Source organism: Corythoichthys intestinalis, chromosome 15 (genome assembly GCF_030265065.1).
Source record: "Corythoichthys intestinalis isolate RoL2023-P3 chromosome 15, ASM3026506v1, whole genome shotgun sequence".
Classification (NCBI taxonomy): domain Eukaryota; kingdom Metazoa; phylum Chordata; class Actinopteri; order Syngnathiformes; family Syngnathidae; genus Corythoichthys; species Corythoichthys intestinalis.
In genome coordinates, this window is record NC_080409.1 from 28,759,735 (window position 1) to 28,779,250 (window position 19,516).

Consider the following 19,516-nt stretch of genomic DNA (forward strand, 5'->3'; position numbering starts at 1 on the left):
CTTTCTGTACAGTATATTTAATTATAAAATAATTTCTCAATATTTACTCTTACTCGGTGTGAAACTTGAGCTTCTTTAGATGAACACAAAGCCAATATCCTGGCAGGAATCTTCGTCAACAGTTCTCAGTCTCTCTCGTTTTTTTTTCTTTTCTTCTTTTTTTAATAGCAGTTAGACTTGAAAAGCTCAGAATTATCAGACAGAGGGACTTAAACAAGGTCTTTAACCGCATCAGGGCCGAGCATCTAGCTGAGAATGGCTTTGCAGGCACGTAGTATTAATATCTCTGCCACAATGTGGGACTTTTTGGATTTAGCAACAAGTTCAGCAACAAGGTAACTGGCTTTGAGGACTTCCTTATTTACCTTTGTAGTTTTTCTCAAAAAAAGTTGCCTGTTTCTCTGTTTTCACAAAGGCGAACAAAATAGTCCATCGACTTGTTTGATGACTTAGCTGCTCGTGTCGCGTTCAAGAACTTCTCGGATTTCTAGCCATCAGCCACCTTGCTGTCCTCGACAATGTGTTGGTATAAAACACGGGGAGGATTGGCGGCCGTCACATATGGATAAAATGGAAAAGATACTTTCGTGTATATTGACACTTGACGAGTCTAATCAAATGATGTGCAGTAGACGTGCTATTGTCCACACTGTCGCGGACAGCAAGGTGCCTGATGGCTAGAAATCCGAGCAGTTCTCTAACACGACGAGCAATTCCTCGCTCATCTGCACACGACTGAGAACTTTCTACCTATTTCTTCCTTCCTACTGCAACTCCACCTGACGAGATAAAATGCGATATTGGATAATTTCTTGCGGGATTCCTGACGATCTCTCACGGCACACAGTTTGAAAAACACTGCAATAGACTGTCATCAGCATCCAATTCATTTGGACAATGTGAATGATCATGTTTCAAATCCATTGACGGAATGTATTGGACGTCTAATGCAGTCAGTGGCAGCCAATGAGTACAATCAGTACCTTTAAAGGCTTTGATAAAAAGACAAAAAAAAACCCTGTAAATATTCTTCGACGTCACAAGTTAGGTTGTTGAAATCCACGAACTATGCGAAAGTTTTGTTCTTCAGATCCCTCAACCTTCAGAACGACACGCCATTGATTTGCGAGAAAGGTCGCGTCGGAGAGAGCAAATGTCATTATCTCCCGAAAGTGGCGCTCTGATACCATTAGTTGTTAATAAAGTCAATAAAAGCGCTATGTCCATTCGAAGCGGGAGCACTTGCTCCTCTGTTGCATTGGAATGAGATGATTACACAGGAAGTCAACAGTCACCCGTTGCCTTGGTTCAAACTTCCTCAAGGCTGAGTTGGGCTTTCATTACTTTGACAACCAGGGGCGGTGCTAGCAGGGGGAGTGAGTCAGTATTTAGATCATTTTCATTGTATTTTTAATTTTTTCTTTTCAGTTTTCACACACTAACAACATATGAACAGGACAAACGTTTTGATTTTATGGACATACGGAACCAAATACATAACCTCCACCTGTAGGTTTCACCTAATGGCAGAGGTAATAAAAGAAAATTTACTATTAACTCTTTCAGTGCTATTGAAAATGATATATGTCCAATCATGTGGCTCTAAATCACAACCAATGAGTTAAGGGGCTAAAAAAAGATGATTTGGACATGTTTTGTCTTTTTATTTGATAATCTGTGCTTCTGTCTGTTTTGCTTTTACTCTTTTATTCTTAGTCTTTTTATTCTTTTTTTTGCGATGTGCACTTTGAGATTTGTTTTTCAAATGTAAAGTGCACAATAAATAAAATGTATTATTATTATTAATCGATTAAACATGGCAGCCGTATTTGAGAGGCGGAAATTCTGAGGATTTGACAACATGAATTTGATCAATAAATGGTGGTATCTCTGGAATGCTGCAATCCTTTTTGAGTATGTTGTATGCAATGTCTCCCAGCAGCAGCTCGCGCCCTAAGGGGAGGCCCCACGTGTGACCAAAGCGTCTGGCAACGCACACGCGGGGCATACATCTGCCCTCCAACTTGTCTGGTCTCACGCCACTTACAGTTCTTCTTCTCCTTTGCAGGCGAGGTCTTCGACTATCTGGTAGCACATGGAAGAATGAAGGAAAAAGAGGCCAGGGCTAAATTTAGACAGGTACGCTCACAGTGTTCTGCTTTCTCACCTCCGCCGTCCCTTCCTGACAAATTTCAACCAAACGTTCAACGGGTGACCGCGTCAGTTGTGGATCGGCACTTTGAGATAATTTGATGCATTTTAGTTGCTTTTTACACAAAGGAGTGTGAGACACACATTATCATCACTATTCATTGACAATCTAATCACTTATATGCAGTCTGTAGTTATGTAACCATTATTTTGGAGTCTCATATCAATTGCTTCTATGCAACTGTACCTAGGGTTAGGGGCTCTGGCCAAAAAAAAAAGTTTTTTTTTCCTCTCCCACTTATTATTACCTGATCTTGATAATTTCCATTTGGACTAGGAGGGCTAGCAGCGGTCAAACGATTGCTGTCAACCTTCCCACTCTAAATGGATTGGTCGTCTTTTGCTATCAATGGTGCTAAAACATTTTAAAATGAATTTAATGTCTATTGCTCCACTAGTGTCCTGTCAATATCTTATTCTCTGTTGTTGTGTGGCATGTCCAGATTGTATCGGCGGTGCAGTACTGCCACCAGAAGCACATCGTCCACAGAGACCTGAAGGTGAGCGTGCACACACAAACAACCTCCCCAAGCCCCTCAGAGGCCGCGTGACTCACATCGGCTGGAAAATGTCAGCGACGAGCAGGCGGACATAGCCGGCTTTTTCAAACGGGCGTCCTCCATTTTGTGTTTCTGCGTATCAAATCAATATTGATGCATCCGCCGCTGCGTTGCCTCCATGAATGATCCATGAGCCCATAGACACGAGTGCTTCTTTAACTAGCATCCCTCTGAACATTTCGCAGGGTGGGATATTGCTCCCTGGTTTGGCGAAGGATTTGATATGAAATTATTTTAATTTACAGATTAATCGATAAATTGGATTTTATTTTTATATTCAGGTAATTATTATCATTTTATAATATTACTTAATTTCATATGTATTTAATGTCAAGTCCTGGTCAAAATGGAATGGACACACATTGCTGTCAATGTCAACCAGTGAGTTAATGTTTAATTTTTTTAAAATATATACAAATATATTTTAATTTTATATATTTGTATTATATTTTATTATATTTTTATATTTTAATATAAAATTCTCAAATTATTGAAGTAAGACAACTATTCAAAAATAATGCATTTTTAAAATACCTTCGAATATAGAATAGTTTAAAAAAAAAAAAGTAAGATCTAAAATTATTTTGCTGATTAATCATTAAAATGAAAATTTCAATTTTTTGATTCAGTATAACATGAGGTGCATGGAGTGCTGCCGGGTGTACAAAGTACACTTCTGGTGCTCTTCGGTGTGGGGATCAAAAAAGCGACAATTAAAAAAGCCGAGGCACTCAAGAAGTACAAAAATAAAAAAACCTTTATTCAATCATGGCTTCGTACAAATTAAAAAATGCCGACATGTTTCGGCAGTGTAGGCCTTCATTAAGACAATTTTTGATTGTTAGATAATATATCTATATTAATAAATGATATTTTTATCAAAACGTATATAACATTTAATAACATATTTAATATTAAGTGTGTGTTGTTTTTATGAATCCCAGTTCTAATGGAAAGATGTCAATGGCATCGGCGAGTACAGTGGTACCTCTACATACGATCGCTTCGACACACGAACTTTTCGACATCCGACGTAAAATTTGACTCGCCATTTGTTTCTACATCCGACGACATGCTCGAAATACGACGACAACGGCAGCACCGCAGACGAATGCACGGCGGATTTTCTTGTGTGACAAATCAACACAGGTTTCAGAAAAGGTTGGTACAGGTGGTGAAACAAGGAAAAAGTTGACGCTTACCTTCTAAACGAAGATGCAAATGACAGAAAAATATGAGCGTAGGGTGGGCATCCGTGAAATGGCTCAACAATACATCTCCACGGTCCTCCTCCGACCATCGTTCGCCAGTCTTTATAAGTTAAGCTGACAATTCTTATTGTGGTAACATCTCCAGAGAAATCGCCAGCTTCGCCACATTTTCATCATTTCTTTCACAACTTATTCAACACAAAACGCCTGCTGTCTGCCGCAATTGACGATGTTCTCAAGAAAGCATTGAAAGCGAAAGTAAACTTTCACCCGCTCCCCTCCCTCTTTGTCACGTCAGCGCCGCGGTGCCTTCAGGTACAGAAAAAAACGTCCGCCTTATTAGAACCCGTTTCGTTACACTATTACAGGAATTATTATTATTATTATATTATTAATCCGATTTTTATTTATTATTTATTTCTTTTGCTATATGTAATTGCCATTTGTAATAGTACCAGCAGTATTTTTTAAGGATTTAGTGCAGGTTTTTGGGCTGTGGAACGAATTAATGGAATTATAATGTATTCCTATGGGAAAATCCTGCTCGACATACGACCATTTCGACTTACAAACAAGCTCCTGGAACGGATTAACTTCGTATGTAGAGGTACCACTGTATTGTCAAAGCACCGTGGCTAAACGGATTGTAATGGAAATGTGTGATTGGTTTTCCTTGGTTAGGCGGAAAACCTGCTGCTAGACGCCGACATGAACATCAAGATCGCTGACTTCGGCTTCAGCAACGAGTTCACGCTTGGCAACAAGCTGGACACCTTCTGCGGTTCACCGCCCTACGCCGCACCTGAGCTCTTTCAGGGCAAGAAGTACGACGGGCCTGAGGTGGATGTCTGGAGTCTGGGCGTCATCCTGTACACGTTGGTCAGTGGTTCGCTGCCTTTTGACGGACAGAACCTCAAGGTGAGGCCCGCGTCGAACGCTAGCAGACAGTCGCCGATGCTGAGATGCGGCCGCCTTCACAGGAACTCCGTGAGCGAGTGCTGCGAGGCAAGTACCGAATCCCCTTCTACATGTCCACCGACTGCGAGAACCTCCTCAAGCGCTTCCTTGTGCTCAATCCGGCCAAGCGCGGTACTCTCGAGGTGAGGGAGGACGTCCAAAACGTAAATATACTTTCTCGCTTTATTTTCGACCTTGCCCCTCATCACCAGCACGATGTCTGCTATACCCTCCCTTCTGCACAACTTCCGACCCGATCACAAGCTCCACCTCTTTCCTGAGTTCACAACTCAATCCCCACTGTCCATTAAAGCCATCTTGTTTTCTTGTGGGACTGCATGTACAATCATAGATATCACAAATATGAACAGTAGAACTACATACGAAATGTGCAATGTGAGTTAATTTAGGACAGCCGTTATCATTATTCGGCCATTTTGCGTCAGTACCATTTGATAAATATAACATTACAATCAATGGAGGTACAATAAATAATACTTTGAAAAAGCTATGAATTGGCCATCTTTCAACTAATTTTCAAATGACTTGGTTTTTCATAAATATCGGAGATGCCTTAAATTAGCTGCATACTGAAATATACATATGTTGTCAACATCCAGACTGAATCATAGCCCTGTTAATATAGGGTTTATTATAAACCAAACCATATAAAAATCCACCAAGATTTTGTTGAGTATTTTAGTGACAAACATCACTTACAGTTCTGCATATGTGATACCTGTTCACAAGTGCTGTGTTAGGGGAGAAAAACAGACCAATTTATAGTTGAATTTTAACAAAAGTCATTTTTGAGCAACTGAAATCTTTGTAAGATGACTTTTTTCCCCAAAAATGTTTTAGTTCTCTAAATATGACTTTTTAAAATTACTTTATTACTACCAAAGCAAATTCAGAGTATTACCACTGAAAACACCCCAACTAAGGAAACACATTAACAACATTCCTACTCTTCTTACGGCTTTAATTTGCTGCCATTGACAGCGCTAGATGGCCAATCCATTTGGACTGGAAGTGTGAAGTTCGTCATATTACGGTAGTCACGTTAAAATGCGACATGGTTCACTTCATGTTAAAATGTCGATTTTATCACATTGAACTTGTTTACCACATTAAAATGGGATGTTAATTACGTTAATGAATGTACAATGTTCATTTCTGAAATGTCTTGTTAAAATATAGTTCATTATTTTAAAAAGAGAAGTTTATTGTCTTATACTGTAAACTTGGTTAGATTAGTTTACAGTAATGCTTTTACTGCATACCCAGCTCAAATTAATTCGATATCAAACACTTTTAATGGCAGTGAATGAGTTAGATGAAAAAGACAACTCGAGTGGCATTGTTTCTCAAATATTGCAACAAAAAAATAATCTGACTTTAATTCTTCAAAATAAAGATTTCCAACTTCATACTGATAATAAAGCTGCTATTTTAGTTGAAAATGTATATGGCGGAAAACAATCAGATGACTTGAAGTTCCTCTCTGAGACCCCCAATTTGGCCAAATTTCAAAATTTTCCTATATTCATTTGTGATACATCATTGGAAAGCTTAAAATCTCAATTTTCTGGGGGAAGGAAAATTTTGACCAGGAGGGCATTAAAAAAAAAAAAAAAAAGTTTTTTTTGAACAGCAAAACCCTAACTGGAGGCGAGAGCACGTAAGAGCAGAAATAAAGACGCCATGATTTTAATGAGATATTATCGTTTACTTGCCTTTTTTCGATCCAAAAAGTCCATGTAGCATGTATAACAATGTCAAGACACAGCTGTGAATGGCCACATCTGGATCTTTGGGGGGATTTTATGGGTGAAACATGGAAATATAACAAGGGTCGCGATGCAGAAATCGCAGACATCAAGAAATGGTCGAGATGTTCTTTTTCATATATTTACCCTTTTAAACTTTTTTTTTTTCTTTCCTTTGTTTGGATCGATTATCATCTAACATTTCGGAGAAAATGCGACAGCAACAATAAAATACAATTAAGCGATAGTTATGAGGTAGATATCCGTGACCCTTTTACAGTCACCATTTTTTTCATTGTGACGTAATCTGTTTAAAAGTTTAAAAAAAATAAGAGTGAATAATTTTTTAAAGTTTAAACTAAATATTAGACATCAATCAATGATTCTAAGCTAAAAATGACAGACATTTCGAATAATAAATATAATTACTGAGCTTCCTTTTATGGCTGGGTTGACACAAAAGCGGTTGCGCGACATCTGTAAACGGGAGTTTCCAGGGTAAAACGGACAAATCAAAAATAGTTTGGGGGCCCAATGCGCCATGAATCTGCTATGGCAGCATATAGACATATTGTTCTATCAAACACAACAGTTATTTTGGCTCAAAATACAGCAGTTTCTTTTAAAGAGGAGTGCAAGAGCAGAAACTGCTTTTTCAGTCTTGTCTGTGTTTTCCGCCATATATAAAAGTCCTTAAACGCTTTCAAAAAATATATCAAACCTTAATGACATGTTTGAAAATTGAAAAGATCAGATACTCTATTATTCTAATGGGAGATTTCTACGTGCCTGGGGACCTTTTTTAAACATGTGTTAGTCCTCTTAAGCCCTTGGCATTCCATAATCTGACATATCTTTATTGTATTGATACTTACTATCCAAAACAATTACTAAAACTCAATGTGCAATGGTCATGAAACTCACTGGCAGTGACAGGGATTAATTTCATGGTTTATTTTTGGTTTATTTCGGTTATCATTATTATTATTATTTTTTCCCTCCTATTTTTATTATCATTCTCTATTGTATGTGTGTTTGATGTCAGTCCCATTTCTCATCCCACTTTGTGTTTTTTTTTTTTTTCCTAACTGGAAACCAACGCACTACTATTGTGAAAAATAAAGAGATTTTGATTAAAAAAAAATATATATATCAAACAAAAAAAAGCAACTACCACTGACGTATTTTTGGACTGTAAGACGCACTTAGAATCCTATATTTTTCCAGTGTGCCTTATGTGTTTATTGTGGTTGTGCTCAATGACTTCAAACCTATTTTTTGGAGCATAACTGTATTATACTCTTCCAGTAAAGTTGTCAAGTCACATTCATCAAATCAATTTTTAAAAAACTACATAAATGAATTAACAAGTAAAATGATTACAATCTTAATAGAAAAAGAGCATATGACAAATGCAGTACATAAAGGCACTAATGCATCCTATAATCCAGGGGTTTTCAACCCAGTCCTCAAGGCACACTGTGGGTCCTGGTTTTTGTTCCAGCCGATCCAGCAGAGACAGTTGAACCAATGAGGCTTCTGCTAAAACAAGCCACACCTGACTGCAATCAACTGATTGCACTTGTAAAACACCAGATTGGGGAAAAAGTGTTGTCATCTTGTTTGGTAAGAATGAAATCCTGCACCCACAGTGTGCCTTAGTGGAATAGGTTGGGGACCCCTGCTATAATCTAGTGAGCCTTATTGTCCTTAAATGGTACGTGCTCTTTTTTCTTAGTGGTAAAGATGGAAACGTAAAAGCATTCATATGTGTGATGGTCTGCCGGCGCGTGGCGTCAGCAAATAACGCGCTTGATTCGATCAATGCTAATTAGTTGTTCTCCTGCCCGATTGCAATCTCCCGCCGACATTGATCCGATGAGCAACGCATCAAAACAAACAACATGGCCGTCATTGGACGACATTTGCTTTGCTATGAAGAGCTCAAAACCACTTTTCCTTTTTGTTTGATGCAGCAAATCATGAAGGATCGATGGATCAACGCGGGATTTGAGGACGATGAACTGAAGCCGTACGTTGAGCCTGAGTTGGACATCACTGATCAGAAGAGAATAGGTAACAAAAAATTCATGGACTTGACAGTCCATTTGGACTTTGGATTTTTCTTTTTCATTTAGAAAAAAATAAGAGTACAAGGGAGAAAATATAGGAATATTTACGACTTAAAAGGCCAAAAAAATTGAATTTTGACACTTTTGAGGTCAGCAATATCTTTACACAATAGCTAAAAAAGAGAATTTTGTTTGTCATTTTCTCCTTTTGAAAATATCTGGTGCAATTTAAGGTCGACAATCTCTCCCAAAAATATGGTATATATTTTTTTAATTTAATGTAAACAGAAATAATTATTAAATATAAATATGACAACCACTAGCTACTAAAAAAAAAAAACAAAAGGGATTTTTACCATTTTGACATTAACAATATCTCGAAAGAAAAAGCTATAGAAGTCCTTTTTTTCCAAAAAGATTTAACAAAAAATATATTTACTTTTGTCTTACTTAAAAAAAAAAAAAAAAAACATTGATTAAAGAAAACATATGTAAGTATGTGTATATGTACGGTATTTATATACTGTGTTTGTATGGACATCTTTATATTTGCGGGTGTGTGAAGAGTTTGGACTTTAACTCGACATTAGCTGGATTTTAAAGTTAAAAAATAAGAAGAATACTTGCCTACTCTTAACAGCCTGAAAAAAATTATATGGACAGTTTTGAGGTCAGCAATCTCTAAAGGATTCTTCCGCTATCAATATAGTTGTGGATTCATCGGGGCAGGCCTACTGTGCGCGTGTTCTTAACCTGTCGGATGTTGTTCACTATTAACCAAAATGAGCTGCTTCAGAGAGGTTAAGCATGCAGAGCATCTCCTTAACTTGGCCTTGCGTGAGGCGTAGCTGGGCGAGATGAAACGTGCCGATGAATAAGTAAACACAAGCTGTTGCCGGCAAGGAGTGGCCAACTCCCCCGCTCGCCCCGACGTCGTGTCCCAGATAAAGGCTTAATGAAGGGGGCTTACGTAACGGCTCCGCAACATGGAGGAATCCCTCACCTCTAAATAATGCAATGAAGGAATCGCTGGGGTTCTACCGCTCTAGGCACGTGGACAAAATGGGGGGCCTGATGCTCTATTTTCACCCTGCGTTTGTTAGCTTGTTGTGGTGGATGCTTTGCAAAAAAAGTAAAAAATAAAAGCTCCCCATACCGCTAATTGTTTTTGTTTTTTTTGCCTATTTTTTCAGCGCGCCACATGCTTTGAGCGATTCACACCATTCAAACTTCAAAATGCTCCAAAAATTCACGCAACACTGGCCCTATTTCAATTTCACCGCTACCCTTCACAGTTGTGTGTTTTGGATGACCAAAAAAAATATTCCATTGGCCAAAACGTAAAATGTCAAATTTTTGAAATGTTATTTGCCCTGCAGCTTTTTTCCGATACACCTAATTCACTTATGAAAATACAAATACACCATAAAATCAAGGTGCACAAAAGTTATTATCTTCTTTTTGGGCAAAAACGTAAGATTCCACCAACATTGGACAAACTTCCCTATGCATTTCTAATGCCTCTAATACCCAAGTTACATAAAATTATGATCGCAGAAAGCTCTTCCCAGTTCAGGTAATCGACAACCAGTTGGTTAGTAAATGAATTGACAACCATTTTGATAGTGAATGAATCATATATAGGATAATTCTATTGATAGATTTATGTTTAATATTCCTTCCTTAAATTTGTACTTACTAAAATATAGTGAAAAAAGATTTTTAAAATATATTATAAAAAAATGGGGTGGGGGGGCACATAATTATTCTCTTTATGTAATTTTTTGAGACATTTGTTGACCTAAAAATTTGTCCAAATCCTGTTTTTAGCATTTTCATAGTAAATAGTCCATTGATTGATTGATTTTTAATAATATATTTGTACATTTTTAATCAATAAAACACAACGGTAAACATTCCTTTGTATTTTACAAACATTTTACATTAAAAAAACATTTCAAAGACACACATTTATTTTACATTTATTTTTGAGTAACTTATTTATTTTAAAAAAAAATTTAATTAAAAAAAAAGACAGCCCTGCAATTGGCTGGCATCACCGCTGGGAAGTTGGCCCCCCCAATCAGACGCAAATTTATATAAAAATTCTGTCAGTCGTTTGTGCTTGTTTGTGCTAAAGTGCTGTTATCATTTTTTAGATATTTACAATTCTTTCAGAGGTCAATTTGAGGTCAACCAGTCCTCCATTTTGATTAAAAATTGCTAAAAAAAAAAAAAAAAATGGTGTCGATCGTTTGTGCAGTATTTTTTTGTCTGTGCTGTTTTGTAGATATGTTTTCAATCTGTAGTGAATTTGTAGATAAGACGTCACGCAGACCCCTCCCCCCATCTACAGGAACCGCAGTTGTGCCATTCATTTGTTCAAGGTGCTATGTGGAGCTTGAGATATTAATTTCGAGTGATGACGTCACTCGCAGCCCCTACAAAACCTTTCCAGCACAAACAAAAATTTTTACAGCACAAACCATCAACCCCATTTTTTGGGGCATTTTTAATCAGAAAGGGGGGCTAGTTGACCTCTGATTCACCCATTAAAAAAATAGTAAATATCTCAAATGATAGCACAAACAAAAGTTTTTATAGCACAAACGTAGCACAAACGATGGACATCATTTTTATATAAATTTGTGTCTGATGGGGGGCCAAACACACAGAGGTGCTAGCATCCAATTCTGAGTATACCCTGCATTCATATCATTTTTTTAGACAATAGACATATATTTTAACTTTGAATTAGTTGAGTTTCTTTTCTCCAGCCCTTTAAAAAACCTCAATCCTTGAATTTGCGATGAACCATTAAAACAAACGTGTCCAAAGTCCGGCCCGGGGGCCAAATGCGGCCCGTGGTCAAATTTCATCCGGCCCCCCGTTTCTGTCATAAAATCAATAACGTCTGGCCCGAACACAGACTTAATGAATTGGTCAGCAGTACTGCAACCAGCATATGAAGTAGCTTACACACAAAATGCTGCCCCTCATTTACCCACTAAAAGGCAGCAGCACTTTAACCTTTTATTGCCAAACGTATCCCATTTGATACAACTAAAATTTCACGATTTTAAGACTAATTTAGAATTTTGACATTTCTTTTTGAAAAAAAAAAAAGTGATGGGTGCAAGTCCACACATGCATCTGCAGGTTCCATGAGAAAAAACACGATTTAGCATGGTTTATAGATATAGAGCATTTATTACACACATTCATTTTGACTTTTCTTTTTACAAATTTGAAAAAAGGTTTCATTAGGACCTTATTTTTCAAATTTAGGGATTCTCTGATAATTGCTTCATGTTGGAGGTATTTAAGGGCTAAGCAACATTACTCCATGTGACCCATTACTTCCATTTTCTAAAATGGTGACAATCAACAAAAAAAAAAGCAAGTTGACTGTGATGGCCAACGCTCAAGGATAGGTGGAAATTAGACTATTTCTTCACTAAAATACGCAAAAACTGTGTCTGCCTCATTTGCAAAGAGACGTCGCTGTTTTTAAAGATTTGAATGTGAGGCGATATTACCAAACAAGACACGCTGACATGTGCGACAAGATTACAGGGAAGATATGCAGCGAGAAATTGAAGCAACTTGAAGCTAGTTTAATGTCACAGCAGCAGTATTTCGCAAGAGCCCGAGAGTCGAAAGAAAAAAAAATAATTAAGCAAATGTGACACACTGAATGGCTTGCTAAAATGTGCTTAAATATATTGTTCTACGAAAAGGACGTCAGCCAAGGTCGGCCCCCCACATTTTTACCACACCAAATCTGGCCCCCTTTGCAAAACGTTTGGACACCCCTGCATTAAAAGAAACAATTCAATACTGCAGTTGTACGGTTCCATTAAATGCCGAGCCACCCCGACGGGAAAAACGTGTACATGTGAGTCATGGTGACGCCAAACATGTTTAAAAATGAATGCTAAATTTAAAAGCCGGATGTTGCACTCACCATCATCCTCATCTTAAACGAGGACGAGGATGATGAGCCCCCTGAAGGGTCGGCCGTCCTTGCAAGCGTGCAGAAACTGCACACCTGCCGCATGTCCACGTGAGTGCTCAGGGCGACCAATCACCATTTTGCTGCTCAAATGGAAAAGGGGAGGAACGCGTGCTCAATGTTCACACTCAAACAGGCATTCATCTTTACAGCCACTGTTTCGCAGAGAAGAAACAAACCAAATACGCATGATGAAATCTTTTAAATCTTTGCTGTTGTTTGAAGATAATACTTTTTAACATGACAAATGTCACATTTTCAGATGATAAAATCTCATATATTTTAATGACAAATTTCAATGTTTTAATATGACACACTCCACTTAATAACAAGACAAGCTTCCATTTTTCACAGGATAAATTAATGAGATGTAAATGTTTATTATGAAAAATTTTACTGTTTAGCATGACAAATTTTAAACTAGCATAATAAGATTCAGTTTTGAACGTTTTAACGAGTAAAATTTCACATTTTAAAATAATAAATTAAAGTTTTTAATGTGACAACTCTTATGTTTTAACAAGAAAAGTTTCCCATTTTCATCTGGTAAATGTCACATTTTAACTTGATAAAATTTCTCAAACTAAAAAAAGAAATTTCAAATTTTAACGTTGTAAATGTCAGGTTTTAAAGTGATACATTGCACATTTTAACTAATTAGGTTTCCATTATTTCGTGATAAATGATACATGTTTGTGATCAATTAAAAAAAAATTGCATACAAATTTTACTTTACATGATACTCTATAATTATTTGCTTTATCGTGGTGGGATAATACATTTTAAGCTTGTGATGGGGTATTTATTTATCTATATTATTTATGGTTTCTCTATATCTGTATAAACCCAAACAACAAATTACCATAAATGAATTAACTCATTCAGCGCCATTGATGGCGGAAGACGTGCGGTTCATTTGCATTGGAAGGGTAGGCAGTGATTGTTCAATCGCTGTCCTCAAGTCCAAATGGATCAGACATTTAACACTCTCAATAGGGTTGAATTTAAATAAATTTAACTGACTACCAGTCAATACAATCCATATTATACAGCTATCATTTCAAAATTATTATTTTCCCTTGTTATTCGTGAAAGCCGCCTTTTTTAACACAATTCCGTGTGTGCAGACGTGATGGTAGGCATGGGCTACAACCTGGACGAGATCCAGGAGTCTCTGGCCAAGATGAAGTATGACGAGATCACCGCCACGTACCTGCTGCTGGGCCGCAAGGCCTCGGAGGTGAGCGTCGGCCACGCGCCTTCTGCCGGCTTTGCCGGGCCCTCTCACCTTTGATTTCCGCCCTCAGCTGGAGCACGGCGAGTCGGCATCCAGTAGCAACCTATCACTGGCCAAGCCCAGACCCAACAGCGAGCTCAATGGCCAGTCACCCTCGCACCTCAAAGTCCAGCGCAGCGTCTCGTCCAACCACAAGCAAAGACGCTACAGCGAGCAAGGTTGGCCTGTCATCTTGCAATATGTAGCACTCCAATTTGCACAATTAGTGCAGTAGGCCTTTATATTGAATTTCAATGGAAATTTAAATCATTTTCCATGATTGTGTTAATGACATAATACATTAAGTCAAAATATAACACGAACAACATAGGCAAGTAACTCGTGATGTTGGGGGGGAATAAGTTTAGAGCATTTAATAAGATATTTGGGGCATGCTGTGGCCTGTAGAGGGGGATCACACACCACAAGTTCCACTCGTGTTCTCTGAGGCACTCTGAAACCATAAAACAAAAGAGTCACTACATTTACAAAGAAAAATTTTAAGCTACTTGACTTTGACCTCTAAGCATGCAGTGGACGATGTCTTTAAAAATCCCCATGGTAGGCTATTTGATTAATTCAGGGCAAGCAGCTTTGTTATAGCACACCGTGGCTATCCGACCTCTTTAAATCTGTTAAAACACACACTGCATTAAACTGCAATTCTGTAATGGCATAATTCATCTGACGGTGCCTTCCTTGGGAATAAAGTCATCTTAGTGTTAGTTGAAAATGGCTAATAGGCGCTAGTAAGCCTGAAAGATATATCGTTTAAACATCGCCATCGCGATGTGCGAATGCACGATAGTACCATCGCAAGGATGTGCGATAGTTTTTTTTTTTGTTTTTGTTTTGTTTTTTCCCCCAATCCACAAACCTTTGATCTGCTTCATTCGCTCGCACAGCCTCTTTCACTCCCTTTCCCAGCTCTCAGTCACTGCAGGACATGCTTATTAAAGTTAACGATGGCTTTGATCTGGTCAAAGAAGTCGGGCAGCAATCTGTCAATCATCGTTTAACTTGTTAAACAGTTTCTGCAAAGAAGCGCAGGTTGGAATGAATGTGTGTATCTGTGGGGGGAGAATGTGGAGATGTTCGAGACATATAAAATAAACGCCAGAAGTGATTATGAGGAGTTTGTGATTTCTACATGTCACTGAAGAGTCACAGCCATGTTAGGTAAACAGAAGCCTTTAATAAAGCCAAGCATTTTTCTACTACAGTACTTTATTCTTGTTAAAAAATGATTCAGTGGGACAGTTATGTTTAAAACTGATCATAATTATTACATTTGAAGTGCTTAAAAAGCATTTAGTAATATATATATATATATATATATATATATATATATATATATTTTTTTTTTTTTTTAAATCATACTTTGGGGGAAAAAGTGAGAAAAAAGATGTCTTAATATCGCAATATAATACCGCAATATATCGCAAACCCCCCAAAAAATCGCAGCAATAGTTTTTTCCAGTATCGTTCAGGCCTAGGCGCTAGCATACCAACCTCTTGTCGTAGTTAACGGTGGATATCCATCTGTATAAAATCTTTGTTTTGTACCAGTACACAGCCTTGGGTCGGGACTTTTTTTTTTTTCTTTCTAATGAAGTCTTGTCCATTTTTCCCCCTCCAGTTGGGCAGAACGCGAGCGCTGGCACGGCCCACCCCAAGCGCAGCCAGACGGCCGCCGTCGACAACAGCAAGGATGACGGTGGTGTCCAGCTGCGCAAATCTGGGGCTCCAGGAAGCCGCGGCGCCCCGCCCGCCAGCCCCTTGCTTGGCAACGCCAACAACCCCAACAAGGCTGACATACCTGACCGCAGAAAAGGCGCTACCGTAGGACAAACTGTGAGTGTACTCAATGATCATGTGTCTGTGCTATTGATGTTTGACGTCCCCTCCATTTGGAATGGGAAAGGCTGGCATTTCTATGAATTGCAGCCAGTGTGTTAAAAATACTTGCACGTTTGGGCTGCCACGATGAATCAACGAATTGACCACTATTTTTATAGTTGCTGTATTGTTTTAGACATTGTGGACCTTCAAATACCCAAGATTCACTTTTTTCTTTTTGTTTACATTTTTAAAATTAAAACTAAAACTAGGAAAATAATGGTAAATATTCATTTTTTTGAAGTTATTTTTTGGTGGGTTTAAATTAGGGCTGCAGCTATCGAATATTTTAGTAATCGAGTAATCGACTGAAAATTCTATCGATTAATCGAGTAATCGGATAAAACAAATATATTTTTAGGTGAAGAGCAATTATAAATATACATGAGAAAACAAGACATTTCATCTAATCTTGAACCATTTTCAGTCAATCAATGTCTTTATTTTCGATGTATATTGTAGCTAGAATTAAAAAAAAAAGACTTAATTCACTGCTTTCACTCAAAAAACTTTTAGATCTTATTTAAAAAAAAAAATATATATATATATATATATATATATATATATATTACCTAAAAATGCCGTTACGCTTGATAACACACATCACTTAAAAGTTTGGATTTTTTCCCACGTGTTTCAATTGAATTTCTCTTTGTGTCAAGCCATTTTTAAGTTCTAGTTAAATTTTAAGTTAGTCTAAACTGTAAGTCTGATAGGATTTTGAGTTTTTGCAGTGTTCAAAATAAATGTATGATACAGGCTGTACTGGAGCACATTAGGGACCAGTGCTACTTGGCGTTTTATCCAGCAATGACTACAGAGCTAAAATTGATAGTTAGCATGATTAAGTTTTTATTTTACACCCTCATCACTCCACAATGCTATGTTATGTTAAAGCCTGTATGTAAGACACGTTAGCCACGCAACGACAATGGTCATAATTAATTGAAACCTAGTCCTCCGCAGGGCTAACTTTACGTGAGCTAGTAGCGACAGTAACGTTAATCTTATTTATTAGCGCTTAGCGCTCTTTATTAGCGCTTAGCGCTGTACTGCTTTAAGATGGCGGCTGTTTAATAACGCTGCCCAGACGCGGCCGAGTTTGTCATTGCGCATCTAGTTCAACATACATGTGATCTTTATGAGACGCATCAGACGCTAGCTGTTACCAACGTAGCATCGTGCGGGCTAGTATTTGGCAACGTCGGCGTCGTTTGTGGCGGCTGTCAGCTGCAGTAAGTTTTTTTTTCTCCCTTCTTCCTCTCCGCACGTGACAGCGCGTTGTCCTGCATTAAAAGTAGTCCGAGCAAAACGTGATGCTTAGAGCTGTCAAAATAAACGATTGCTCGAGGTGAATAAAATTACTCGGATCAGTTTTTAAACTCGAGTTACTCGAGTTGCTCGAGTACTCGTTTCAGCTCTAGTTTAAATAAAACAAAAGGGGGGGACAAAATTCTTTAATATTATTTTTAAATGTTTTAAATAAAAAAAGGGGGAAGGTAGAGATACTTGTTTTTTAGAGACATTGTTGACATAAAAATTATTCGATGCTTCTTCAAAGAAATAGTCATTATTCTGATTCTGATTACTTTGTTGTTCTAAGAAAGCAGATTTTTGTAATGTATTCAAATATATGAGGTATCTCATCTCAAAATAATTGCTGATTAAACGAGTATCAAAACATTAGGTTGCGGCAGCCCTGCATCGCAGGAAACCCTACTGAGTTTGATGGCATTGTTCTTGGCCCACAGAACAACACGGCATCAGCGGGGATGACACGCAGGAACACGTACGTGTGCAGCGACCGAAACAACACCGACCGCCTGTCCGTCATTCCCAACGGGAAAGAAAACAGGTGAGAAACTAGCAGAAATCTGATCGCTGTGTGTCCCAGTCACTTTTCTTTTCTTTGGCCGCCTTGGTATTGACTTTTGCCTCCTCTGATGCTGTTGTCTGACTTTTGCCACATCGGGGGGGGTCGCGCGGGGGTCCAGCATGAGCTCAGTGGCCCGTGCAGTCAGCCCCTCGCCGTCCCTCCGGTGCCAGGCGGCCGGCCCCTTGTATGCTTGCCAGGCGGGCTGGGCCACGCTGCCACACTCCTACTACGCATTGGACTACTGCCCGTCCAAGTAAGATGACGGGGACGTCCCCGTTACCCATGTCACCCCCTGCGAGTGCCGCCCATCTTTCTCCCAATGTCTGCGCCTGCCGCTCGGCACGCTACCGATACGCCAACAGCTACACAACACTTTTAAAATGACCAAAATACAATTTTTCAGTTAATTCAGGACAATTTTGCATCACTTATTCTGAAAAAAAAAACACATCAGTTTTTCCTAATTCTACAAAATCATTTTGAAATGCATTAGAAATATGTAAAACAATAATTAACATTTGATTGTTAAAAAATCTATATTTTTCCATTGTATCGAAAAAACTTACAAACGACACAAAATTGAATGATTGTACAGTACATTAAGATATTTTTTTTCCAACTTTTAATAGTTGAGATTGAAAAAAATGTCAGTTTACAAAACGAAATCTATGAACTAATTTCATGAATTTTAATCACAAAATGATAAATGTCCTTGGGGGAAAGGTAATAAGTTCATAATTGTATTTTACTTTTAAAACATATGTACAGTGGTACCTCGACATACAATCACTTCAACACACGGTCTTTTCGATATCCGACGTAAAATTTGACTCGCCATTTGTTTCTACATCCGACAAAATGCACGAAAGACGGCGATTTATGACTGCGCCGCAGTTTCTTAGTTTTCCCGCAAGCGGGCTGCACGGGGGATTTTCTTGTGAGAGAAATCAACATAGGTTCCAAGAATGTTAGTGCAGGTGGTGTAAAAAGGAAAAAGATGAGGCTTACCATTGAAGTGAAGATGGAAATGATGGAAAAATATGAGCGTGGTGTGCGTGTCCATGAACTGGCTCGACAATACGGCCATAGAATGTCTATGATCTCGACGGTCCTCCTCTGACCTCCATTCGCCGGTCTTTATAGGCTAAGGTGACAATTACAATGATTGTAACATCACCCAAAAAATTGCCACCTTCATCAGGTTTTTAATCATTTATTCAGAACTTGTGCAACACAACATGCCTACTGTCCGCTGCAGCAGAACATGAAAAGTGAAAGTAAAAAGTCCTCCTTCACTCTGTCAGGTATACCACGCAAAACACATTAGAACCACATTAGAACCCGATTCGGGACATTATGACACTTATATTACGAGCTTTATTCAGAATTTATTCCTTTTGCTCTGCTGTGTAATTGCTATTTGCAATAGTACCAGCACCATTTATTAAGGATTTTGTGTAGGTTTTCAGGCTTTGTAACGGATTAATGGAATTATAATGTATTCATATGGGGAAAATCATGCTCGACATACGACCATTTCGACTTACAAACAAGGTCCTGGAATAAATTAACTGTGTATGTAGAGGTACCACTGCATGGATAAAATTTGTCCGAAACCAACACCCCCCTCTTCTGATTGGCTGCTTGGAGTGTGTTGAGCCACTGGAGAC

At 38.2% G+C, this 19,516-nt stretch overlaps 1 protein-coding gene across 14 annotated transcripts in view; it reads left to right on the forward strand.

The window, feature by feature from the left end:
• mark3a (MAP/microtubule affinity-regulating kinase 3a) overlaps positions 1 to 19,516 on the forward strand; it is a 57,294-nt gene that overhangs the window by 25,834 nt on the left and 11,944 nt on the right. For 5 of the 14 annotated variants that reach the window (XM_057859206.1, XM_057859210.1, XM_057859209.1 and 2 more), the window contains exons 6-15: positions 2,069 to 2,139; positions 2,655 to 2,711; positions 4,664 to 4,900; positions 4,963 to 5,103; positions 8,685 to 8,784; positions 13,923 to 14,035; positions 14,103 to 14,250; positions 15,711 to 15,925; positions 17,722 to 17,825; positions 17,965 to 18,099. In XM_057859206.1, the coding sequence (XP_057715189.1) occupies positions 2,069 to 2,139; positions 2,655 to 2,711; positions 4,664 to 4,900; positions 4,963 to 5,103; positions 8,685 to 8,784; positions 13,923 to 14,035; positions 14,103 to 14,250; positions 15,711 to 15,925; positions 17,722 to 17,825; positions 17,965 to 18,099 (1,321 nt within the window). The remainder of the gene's footprint in view (positions 1 to 2,068; positions 2,140 to 2,654; positions 2,712 to 4,663; positions 4,901 to 4,962; positions 5,104 to 8,684; positions 8,785 to 13,922; positions 14,036 to 14,102; positions 14,251 to 15,710; positions 15,926 to 17,721; positions 17,826 to 17,964; positions 18,100 to 19,516) is intronic. The other 9 variants (XM_057859213.1, XM_057859216.1, XM_057859215.1 and 6 more) reach the window with 3 other exon arrangements.